This window comes from Ammodytes marinus (assembly GCF_949987685.1).
Source record: "Ammodytes marinus genome assembly, chromosome: 22".
Taxonomy (NCBI): Eukaryota; Metazoa; Chordata; class Actinopteri; order Uranoscopiformes; family Ammodytidae; genus Ammodytes; species Ammodytes marinus.
The window spans coordinates 1,440,293-1,452,256 of NC_137226.1; the positions used below are offsets into that span (position 1 = coordinate 1,440,293).

The 11,964-nt window shown below is 37.5% G+C and overlaps 1 protein-coding gene across 1 annotated transcript in view; it reads right to left on the bottom strand.

Annotated features, from left to right (window-relative positions):
- myrfl (myelin regulatory factor like) overlaps nucleotides 1–9,829 on the bottom strand; it is a gene marked incomplete at both ends in the record, with an annotated part of 23,065 nt that extends 13,236 nt beyond the window's left edge. The window contains 8 exons of the mRNA XM_080051469.1: nucleotides 1–5; nucleotides 395–496; nucleotides 993–1,086; nucleotides 1,899–2,063; nucleotides 7,005–7,395; nucleotides 8,535–8,596; nucleotides 9,458–9,551; nucleotides 9,760–9,829. The exon at nucleotides 1–5 is cut by the window's left edge and continues 72 nt beyond it. Coding sequence (XP_079907595.1) covers nucleotides 1–5; nucleotides 395–496; nucleotides 993–1,086; nucleotides 1,899–2,063; nucleotides 7,005–7,395; nucleotides 8,535–8,596; nucleotides 9,458–9,551; nucleotides 9,760–9,829 — 983 coding nt within the window. The remainder of the gene's footprint in view (nucleotides 6–394; nucleotides 497–992; nucleotides 1,087–1,898; nucleotides 2,064–7,004; nucleotides 7,396–8,534; nucleotides 8,597–9,457; nucleotides 9,552–9,759) is intronic.
- Between the last annotated feature and the right edge of the window lie 2,135 nt (nucleotides 9,830–11,964).

An 11,964-nucleotide genomic window follows, 5' to 3' on the forward strand; every position in this document is an offset into this window, starting at 1 on the left:
TCCAGCTGTTAGGCAGACAGAAAAGGTTTAAATTTAAAATAACATATATATCACACCATTTTAAATATAAAATAATAAATACATAGAAATTAGATTATTCTGTATAATCTGACCCGTGGACCTTTACTGCAGGTCATCCCCCCCTCCCTCTCTCTCTCTCTCTCTCTCTCTCTCTCTCTCTCTCTCTCTCTCTCTCCCCATTTCAACTCTGTACTGTCTAATAAAGCTTGAAAATGCCAAAAAATTATCTTAACATTTTTTTTTTATTAAAACAACAGAGAAAAATTATATACAAGCAAAAGCAATGATCAAAAGCAACGTTGGCATGAGTATGTGAGAGAGGGGAGTTACAGAGGAAACAGGGGACGGGCCAGTCAAAATGGCCGCCTCTTACCTTGATCCCAAACACTTTGATAATGAAGTGGTCGACCTCTTGGGGTCCGCTGGGCGTTTTGACGTGTCGAGGCTCCGACGCCAAGCCGATGTGAACAGTGACCTGGTAGAAGGGATGGGAGGAAAGTTTATTATTATAATTATAATTAACATTCAAATCTCATATCAGAGCATTTTCTGAATTAAATAATATTTTTTTATTTTGTATTTATTATTATTTATTTATTTATTTATTTATTTATTTATTTATTTATTTATTTATTTATTTATTTATTTATTTATTTATTTACTTACTTACTTACTTACTTACTTACTTACTTACTTACTTACTTACTTATTTATTTTATTTTATTTTATTTTATTTTATTTTATTTTATTTTATTTTATTTTATTTTATTTTATTTTATTTTATTTTATTTTATTTTATTTTATTTTATTTTATTATTACATTTATTTATTAATTGATTTTTTATTGATTTTTTTGTCGAACAGACAATTAACTGCTTGGGTCACCAATGTTATGTTTTATTTTTTGTATTGCAGAAATAGATGAGCGATATAATTATATAATTGTATAATGTCCCTCCCCTCTACTATACCTGGAAGTGATTCTTCTTCTGGCAAACGAAAGACTCGTCGGCTGAAGAGTAAACGAAGCCTTTGTCTGTGTCCACATGGTATGCAGGAGGAGACCTACAAATGCAAGGGGAAAAGCAACAGTCAATTTACAGATTTCTGTCTATTTATCTTCCATAACATGTCTTCTTTCATACTAGTATAAATCAAAAGGTCCAACATGTACATTCAGGTGTTTATTTGACTAAACCTTGTCTGTTTGCGTCTGTATATTTCTCCTATACAACCATCTTTAACAGACATTATCTCTCAACATAAAATTTTGTTTTCAAAGGGATGCAAATAAACAAATAACTTGGTAGATATTGCCAAATAAATTGCATATTTACATAAACATTTCTGATACAAAACAATAGTTTTTTTAATGTCAGTAATCAACTAGCAAAGTTTTATGATGATAACTATAAGTTAAAAATGTTTTACCCTCTTCATCTGCAGTGTCTCACCATAACAATTAAAACGTTAGTAGATAGACAGACAGACAGACAGACAGACAGACACAGAGACACACACACACACAAACACAGATACTTACAGAGTGTGGTAGCTACTGTTGTATAAGGTGCTCCAGTGTTCAGGTGTGAAGGGGTCAGACAGACAGACAGACAGACAGACACACACAGACACACACACACACACACACACACACACACACACACACACACACACACACACACACACACATAGAGAGACAGACAGATACTTACAGAGTGTGGTAGCTACTGTTGTACAGAGTGCTCCAGTGTTCAGGTGTGAAGGGGTCAGACAGACAGACAGACAGACAGACACACACAGACACACACACACACACACAGACACACACACACACACACACACACACACACACACACACAGAGACAGATACTTACAGAGTGTGGTAGCTACTGTTGTACAGAGTGCTCCAGTGTTCAGGTGTGAAGGGGTCCCATGTCAGCAGCTGGTAGGAGCCCAAACCTCGAGTCCCCTCAGCGTCCACACAGGACCCTCTGAGCTCCTCACACTCAGACCGCCTCCTCTTCCTACTGTCTGGGGAACTGAAGCACAGAGAAACATGCCAAACAGAATATTTATTTAATTAAATATAAAAAAATTATATTTTATTATATATATTAATTTTTGTTTTTTTAATGATATATATATATACTGTATATATATTTTTTTTGTTATTATAATTTTTTCTTTTTTATTATTTTTTAAACGTTTCTCTTTTATTGTCTCGAATCTCATATTAAATAGATTTTTTATTTATTTAAATATTACATTTTTATATATTTTTGATTTTATTATTTATATATATTTTTATTTATCTAATTATTTTTTAATTTGTTTATTTTGGACCTCCTCTTTTTACTGTCTGGGGAACTGAAGCAGAGAGAGACACATTAGAAATATATCAAACAGACAATTTTTTTAAGTAAATATTACATTTTTATATATATTTTATTGTATTAATTATATTTATTTCTATCTATCTAATTATTTTTTTAATTTGTTTATTTTATTTTGTTTTATTATTATTTATTACTTTTTTCTCTTTTTCTGAAGCGTAGAGACACATTCAAATCTCACAATTTTTTAATTTAAATTGTATTTATTTAAATTTTATTTTTGACGAATAAAAACCTTAGAATCAATAATTAACAATAAACTATTTGTTTCATTAATCACACACTGTTTGCACATCACTGTATTTTGGTCATTTATACTTTTTAATCTATCAAAACTGATCGAATAAATTACAGTGTAAATAAATAAATTATTTAAAAAAAAATTAAAAAAAAAAAAAAAAAAAAAAAAAAAAAAATAAGAACCGATCCAGTTTAACTTGGCTTCAGCAATATTTCCAAGGGTTACATTATTGAAACAAGGTCAAGAAACACCGGTCAAGACGACTGGATACAAAAGCATGAATGAGTCTTTCAACAGTAAAAATTTTCCTTATCTTTGTCACATTTCTTAAGTGATAAACTCTAGTTTTAGTTATCCTGCTAATGGGACTACTGAGGTCGGAGGGTCAAGGATGAGGCCATTGTTTCCGACCTGTGTAAAACTTCCAAGAGATAACTGGGGCTATGTTGGAAAAGCCCAACTAACGTCCTACTCATACTAAAAGCCCTACTAACGTCCTACTCATACTAAAAGCCCTACTAGCGTCCTACTCATACTAAAAGCCCTACTTACGTCCTACTCATACTAAAAGCCCTACTAACGTCCTACTCATACTAAAAGCCCTACTAATGTCCTACTTATACTAAACGCCCTACTAATGTCCTACTCATACTAAAAGCCCTACTAACGTCCTACTCATACTAAAAGCCCTACTAACGTCCTACTCATACTAAAAGCCCTACTAACATCCTACTCATACTAAAAGCCTCATACTAACGTCCTACTCATACTAACATTGACGTCAATTTGAGTATAATGTGGTTGTGTATATATGTGAGTTTGTGTAGGCGAGAAATGCCCGGATGAGTGCTTACTTCCGGGAAGATTTTGTGTATGGATCGATAGGTTACTCTTCCTACTCAACTGCCCCACAATGCATTGCGTCTTTTTAAACGACACAGAAGTTTTTTTTTTAAATTCTTTATTGCTTCTGTATACTTCAGTGTAACCGGTCCGATGAACCTCGCATACACAATCGATCGTTAAGTAGACAGTATGTAGTATATACATGTTGAGTATGTAGGAGGGAGGACGTTAGTAGGGCTTTTACAACAGCCTAGCTTTAGTTATCCTGCTAATGAGGTCATAGGGTCAAGGATGAGGCCATTGTTTCCGACCTGTGTAAAACTTCCTAGAGATAACTGGGATAGTTTAAAGTATATGTCCTGTCTGTGTGTCTCTGCCTTTGCCCCACATTTCAATGTACCTTGTGTAAATTGACAAATAAGGAAACATAACTATTTCCACTTCTTCCTATCCCTTTTGAACAAGGACTGTATTATTTGAGTTATGTATTTATTTCATTTGTTTGTTTTTATTTTATTTATTTTATTTTATTGCTCATTATTTTGTTTGTATTATTTTTTACCATGTTCAATAAATTAACAGAAAAAAATAGAAGAATTACTTAACTTAACTTAAAAAACAAGATTTACCTATTTTATTTGTTCAATTATAAAAAAAAATATTTATTTAAAAGTCAATATATCTAATAAAATATATTTTGGCACTGCTCATAGTTATTTCTGAGCCTTCCATAACCATAAAACTTTGATAATAAATATTGTTAATTCTTCATACTTTACTATCTATCTAACTTAGTTCCACTACTTTTTTCTGTGATTTCTTTAGTACATTTGAAAATATAATCTTAACAGTATATGCCGACGACACCATGTTATATGTTGCTGTATGTCACTCTCATTTAGTGCTTAATGGTGGATATCCAACAATTTTCTAGATCTGAAAACATTTTTTTTTTAATTTGATTTTGATTTGATTTAGTTTATCATCTTAATGCGTTCCAAATCTCATACTTTTTCTTTTTTCTATTCTACATACTGCAGCTCATCGTAGAAATTATCTAGTTAGCATGCAGAATCGCCAAAAACAAGCTGCTGATTTCCACACTAACAATCTCAACCGGATGTAGTAGGACGTCTGGGTATTTTTCTTTCAAAGGTTTTTTTATTAAATCACAAAGTACTATCATGCAGCTGCAATACAATGGATTATTAATTTTTTTTCCCCCTTTTTTCCCTCCCGCACATACCCCACCCATATCCCACCCAATCACAAACAGTCCTGCATCAGAAACACAAACACACACAACAAGAAACAAAAACAAACAACCAATATGAAAAAAAAAATATATATATATATATATATATATATGTATATATATATATATATATTATTAAAGAAAAAAAAGAAAAAAAAATTATATCAAATAAAAAAGGGGAGGGGGTAGCTACTCCTCAACCATTGTGGTCGGCTTCTCATAGTAGTCCAGGAAGGGGCGCCACATTCTATAAAATTTAGTCTCAGATTCATGGGCAGTGCAACGAATTTTCTCCAGATTCATACATGACATAATGTCTCTAAGCCAATGAGAGTGGGAGGGAGGGGCAGGATCTTTCCATTTGAACAAGATAGCTCTACGAGCAAGCAAAGAGATAAAGGCCAGTACCTTTAGCTTCACCTTAGGCAAGCCTGAATTGGGAGCTATGCCAAAAATAGCAGTAAAAGGGTTCGGCTCGATTTGATGTTGAAGTACTTCAGACATAGTTTGAAAAACTGATGTCCAGAACCCACTCAAGGTGGGACATAGCCAGTACATGTGAAAGAGTGATGCCGGTGCGCTCTTACAGCTATCACAGGTCGGGTCTACATCGGGGAACATACGAGCTAATTTAGTTTTAGATATGTGGATACGATGTACTACTTTAAATTGCACAAGAGCGTGTCGGGCGCACATGGAGGTAGAGTGTATCCGATCCAGGACTGAATCCCACATGTGATCTGTGAAGGCAGAACCTAGGTCCTGCTCCCACAGGGTTCTTATAGCTGCTAATGAGGGGCTATGCAACTTCGAAATAAGGTTGAAAAACACAGAAATTGAGCCTTTTAATGTGGGGTTTACAGAAAAAAACAAATCGACATGATTGGCTGGCGGTTTGTGAGGGAATTGGGGAATTAACTTCTGCGTAAAATTCCTGATTTGCAGATATCGGAAAAAATTAGTCTTTTCGATACCAAAATGTTTTGTCAATTGAGAAAAACTAGCAAATAGATCATTAATAAATAAATCACTGATGCATTTTAAGCCTTTTTTATGCCAGATCTTGAATGCGCCATCCACAGTCGAGGGAGTAAACAAATGATTAGCTGCAATTGGACTGAAAAGTGAAAAATTCTGCATTCCAAAATTCTTCCTAAATTGGGTCCAAATTCGAAGGGAGTGCTTAATCACAGGACTACTGTTGGGAATAGCCGAAGAGAGTGGAAGTGCGGCGCTTAAGAGGGCAGATAGAGACAATGGGCTAATAGCGCTGGACTCCATTGTTACCCAGACTGGGGCTGAGTCGTCAAGGTGAAAATGCACCCAATACATTAGAGAACGGATATTAGCCGCCCAGTAATAGTATTGAAAATTAGGAAGAGCCATTCCACCTGTTTGTTTGGGTCTTTGAAGAAAAGCTTTCCGTAGCCGAGGGTGTTTACCATTCCAAATGTAATTTATCATTAAAGAGTCAATGGCCTGAAAAAAGGATTTGGGAAGAAAGATGGGGAGACATTACACTTCTGGGTATTTTTAAGCATGCTAAATCAGACCATAAGAATTGAGACCTCCTAAATATTTTTTGTCTCCTGTACTAAATAGCAGACAGTATGGAGATTGGAACACAGGATGGATTTCCCTTTGTATGACCTGGCCACTCGTTGGCTATCTGATAACCGTTGCAGTCTGTTAATCAATGACTAACCTCTTCCTAGAAATCTGAGAGTGACTCTTCACAATAACATTACGTTTGATTTTCAAGTCAATGCTGGGTGGTAGGATGTCTAGAAAAAGATTTAGGATGTCCCAATACATAAATAAAAATTTGATCAAATGCATTTTTCCTTAAAAATACCAAGAAGTCCTACTATATCCGGTCATAACTTTTAGTGTGGAAATCAGCAGCTTTTTTGTGCGGTTCTGACCCACAATCCATTGCAGCTGAAGTGATGTCACATCGATGGAGCCTCCGAGTGAAAACAACCAGCGATAAGACAGGTTATAAAAGCAAGAGGCAAGATCAAGGAGCCATGTTAGGATGAAATAAATAAGTAAAAGTATGTCCCAGTTGTTTGCCTACTGCATGCTAGCTAACTACATACTATTTATGATCAGCTGTAGTATGCAGAATAGAAAAAAGAAAGTTTATAATTTGGAACACATACTACAAGCCATAACACTGACAACACTAAAAAAAACTCCTTAAAATAAAAATAAAAAATTAGAACGTTGATTGTATACTCACTGTGTTTGTTGAGGGGATGTGGATTCCAGTACACAGGTAGACTGGGGTATGTTAATATTTGGGACCAGTCCGGGACCACCAATGCAGGGGGTAGGATAGCTGTTAGAGTTGGGGGGCAATGGTGGCGGGGAGGGGGGTGTGGGAGGGGTGTAGGCAGCTTGCGGACAGCTCTGTGGATAGTGTGTGTGTTGCTGTGTCGACGTCCCAAACTTGAGGTAAGTGTTAGTGAGGCCCAGATTTCGCAGCTGTTCGTGGGTCAGTAGATCGTGGTCTGAAGGGGCGGAGCTTCGATCCTTAAAGCGACAGGACGACGATGACGGAGCCGGCCGCTGATTGGCTGACGGATGGAACGCTGGCTGGTTGGACCAATAGGGCGGCTCGTAGTGGATGTCTGCAAATCAGGGAAGGGTGTTATATTAGATTGAGAGTTTTTACACTATTAGCTCAGTTTCAAAACTACAGAAGAGTATTAGAATTAAGAAAATTAAATAGAAGAGGAAGTATTATTTCATTCATTATGCACTTCTGTAGAATAATGTTGACATTTCAAGATTAAAGTTTAAAACAATGTGTAGAATAAACTCAGTCCCATACTGCAGTAAAGTCATAAAGATATTGGCAGATTCGTACTTCTAGTATCGAAAAACACAAACGATGCCTCCTCTAGACATTGTATATGGTTTGTATTCTCAACATTATAGCAGTTGCTCATCTATCTATCTATCTATCTATCTATCTATCTATCTATCTATCTATCTATCTATCTATCTATAAAGTAAGAAACGTCTGTCTGTCTGTCTGTCTGTGTGTCTGTGTGTCTGTGGCTTGCATATCTCTCTCACTGTTAGTCAGATCGGCCTGAGCTTCCGGATATGGCTTGCGCACGGCACAAAGGTTTGCATCCTTGATTGATTATGAAGTTTTTTGGACCAAATATGTAGAAGTTATCATATTTATATCATGCTCGCGGCGAATACATGCGCACACTGAAGGCCACAGTAACGACGGGCATGAAGTAGTCTCCGGCTAAACCCCGCCTCCCTCTGGTTTGATTGGCTGCTGCGACCAAAAGCTTGAAATCAGTGCCGAGCGGGACACACACAGCAGACCTGCTTCCTACGGGCACTGCACTAGTAGTATGAACACCATCGAGAGGAGGACATTTTATCCGGTACATGTGAAGTAGTTTTTTCTCTGATATATTATGCTATTGAGCCCTGGGACATTGATGCACCCCCCCAAAAAAAGGACACCTCTATTGAAGCTGCCCCGAATGAATTCTAGCGCCCCCTTTGGACAAAAGCGGTAGTGTTTTTACTATGCTAGCTGTTGTTTCTAGGTGAGCGTATACCCATGACAAAGGCATTAAGAAAAACTATAGAAAAATAGTATTCTTTGCACTGATGGTCACGTTTGCTGTTTACATCAGAGGAAAAATGAGACTGTTTCAGAAATATTTAAAAGTTCCTCGTAGTAGCTTTAATTAAAGGTCTTATAGCGTTAACATTTGGTGGCAGCTATGGATCTTACCTGGTATCCGCGGAGGTGAGCAGGTCTCTGAGCTGGAGTCAGGAGGCGACTCAGGGAGCATGCTGAGGGGAACAAATAAAACACACAAACACACACACACACACACACACACACACACACACACACACACACACACACACACACACAAATTACAGAACAGATGTTTGATACACCCATTAAACATCGTATTAATCAAACACATCTTCATCTATAGGTCTTAGAAATGCCTTTTCTGCATGTTATTTGGATGAAAATGTCTCATAAATCAGACAATGAACAACATATGAACAAATCCTTCTGTAATAACCTTCAGAATAGTGCTGAGAATGATTATGGAAAGTTTAGTTGATGTAGGTGCTTTAGAAGTTGAGATTTTTGGTTCAGAGTATTAAAAAAAAATGTATGTTGAGATAATGTCCGTTAAAGATGGTTGTATAGGAGAAATATACAGGCGCAAACAGACGAGGTTTAGTCAAATAAACACCTGAATGTACATGTTGGACCTTTGATTTATACTAGTATGAAAGAAGACATGTTATGGAAGATAAATTGACCAGCACCATGTTGTTGCCTTCAGTTTCCCACTATAATGGTGTGTCCTTGCTTACAACTGTATTTACAACCAAAGCTGATAACCAACTAGGTCATTGCCGCGTGTGTGTGCGCGTGTGTGTGTGTGTGTGTGTGTGTGTGTGTGTGCGTGCGTGCGTGCGTGCGTGCGTGCGTGCGTGTGTGCGTGTGTGTGTCCTTCAATGATGAGGACGACCACATATTCAACCACTGAGATTATGATTTAAAAATATAAAATTAAATGTTAGATTAGGATTTGTTAGCAATAGCAAATACTATAACTGGAATTTACTGATCATTAATCAATCACAAATAAGCAATGATGTCAAACTGAAAATGTGTTTAAATCTCACAAGCTGTTTGGGTCCATGTCGTTGCTGAGATACTGTTCCAGAATGCTCGTATCCACAGCAACAGAACTGTCCAAAACGCCGTTCACATCCTGACCTGCAACCAATCAAAATGTAGTAAAAATATAAGTGACAAAAGAATAATAATAAAACAAGGAAGAGGCACACACACAGTACTGAAAGGCAGCAAATCATGAGGAGATATTCACCCATTTTGACAAAAAGTTATTTTGACAACAAGCGTTCTCCAGAATCACTGACTGCACCTTTAACCCTAAACATTGACCGAGTGCAGTGTTACTCACCACTGAAGAACTGTTGCAGCGCCTCATTCTCTCCGAGCACCAGAGGCAGACGTGCTGCGGCCGGCTCCATGATGCCCAGCACGAGGCACTATGTCTGGGTAAGAGGAGGGATCAGGAAGGGGGCGCCTGGAGCTGCTGAAAGAATGATTGAATTTGTTAAATGACATCATGTGTGCGATGGTAGGTTTATACTCTTACCACTACCCTTTTTTAAAAAAAGCTATAGTGCGTAACTTTTTTTTCGCCCCCATGAGGAATTCTGAATAATTACAACAACACTGTCGGTGCATCTACATGAGGTAAAGCCTTCAGGGGCCTGTTTCAGGAAGCTGGTTTTACATACTCTGAGTTTAATCCTGCGCTCTGAGTTGGTAAACTCAGAGCGCAGGGTTGATGAGTAACTCTGGGTTTTCGGTTTCAGAACAGTGGATCAGCGTTGGGTTAATCAACTCTGAGCGTGTTCACTCTGGGTGGAGCATGTGCGTAAAAGCCATCGTCAATGGATCGCTGGTAACATGATTCACCATGGAAACAGAAGAAACAAATGCTTGATCCTCCCACTTCTCCACTTCTCAAAAAAGGAAAAAAGAAATCTCCGCTCCTCCCACTGAGTTAGAAATATTAACGAATGAGCTTATGGTAGCCTATGGAGAAGAATTAACGGGATATTGTCTCATAACATGAACTAATCTCCTCGGCAATTCAGAAAAAAAACAGAGCAAACATTTTTTGTCAAGATAATCATTTCGCTTCCGTATGAGAAGCCATTGTCTATTTTAAAAAGTTACTCATATCAGCTGTAAAGTAATAAAGCTGGCGCGGCACAGCATTGCTGACAGTGTTTTATATTCACTGTATAATATGTTGGCAAGCTATAGCCTAATAGCCTACTGTGCAGTAAACAGAACAGACTGTCGCTTCTTTTAAATGGGGAGTGAAAGACATTAACATCAGACACATTAGGTGACAGTTTCCATTGAAGAGCCTGATTGATTTATTACCAGATCCATTTCCCTCAAGTGATCACAGTTTAAATGATTATATAATTTTTATATTCATATTAGGCTATTTAACTAGGCTCGTCTGTGACTTTAGGATCGCACAAGTAACGATCGCGTGCAGCCGCAGCGTTACATGAATCCACCTGACATAAATCTGTTCAGTGGCACGGACGTTAAAAAACATACAATACAAATAGGTTTATTAATCTGAATGTAGAGCATGTCACGATGTGTAAGGTGGCCGCCTATATGAACGGACCGAGGGCTGAGAACAAGGCTACTGATCAGATAAATGATCGGTCAAACGTAAAATCATCAGGAAATGATAAAAACATCACGATGGAGATTTCTATGGAGTGACTTTGCTTTAAACTGTACAGGGACGAGTGTGACAGTGACACTCTTTCTTCAGTCGGAGCTGCAGCGTAAAGTGAAAACAAACTCAGGGTAGGTCTAACCACCTCCCGAGCAGGTTAGACCCACGGCGTATGTTGCCGCAGTAACTGACTCTCGGTTGCGCTGAACCTGCTACCTGAAACGGAAAACCCAGAGTTTCCACTAACTCAGAGCGAACAAACTCTGGGTTGCCTCAAAACTCTGGGTTACCTCAAAACTTATACCTTCTGCTGTTTTCTTAGCAGCAGGATCAACAACTGAAACATTTCTTGGGCTCTTCTTTGGATTTTTCTGAGCTCCTGCACCAGTGTCAGGGGGGAGGGGGGACACCAGCTGCCATACTAAGAAATACAGAGAGAGTTTTGTGGAGCTGATAATTAACTTTGTGTCAACTCGTTTGGCTTGAATGTAAGCGACATTCATTTATATGAAAAAGTTACGCACTATAGCTTTAAAGATCTCCTATTATACTACTTTTCTGGTCTTAATTTCTTGTTGAAAACTGCTATAGAGCAACCTGACACGAATCACATCACAAAAAACTATGTAGATTTTCGGGAAACTCTTCCTCTCATCTGAGCGAGCATAGCAGTCTGCTCCACACTCGGCTTTGTGCTTCTCGACCGGCTGCCCTAGTGTTTAGTGCTCTGCATAGCCACCCCAGACGGTAAGCAGGGAATACGTCTAAATGCATGTACGTAATTATTTGATAAGCTAGTATGGTTAAACATGACTATAAATCATTATAACAATGTTTATAGGTCATAAAAGTCAAAAAGTATCATAGGTCCTCTTTAAAGGTGCAGTG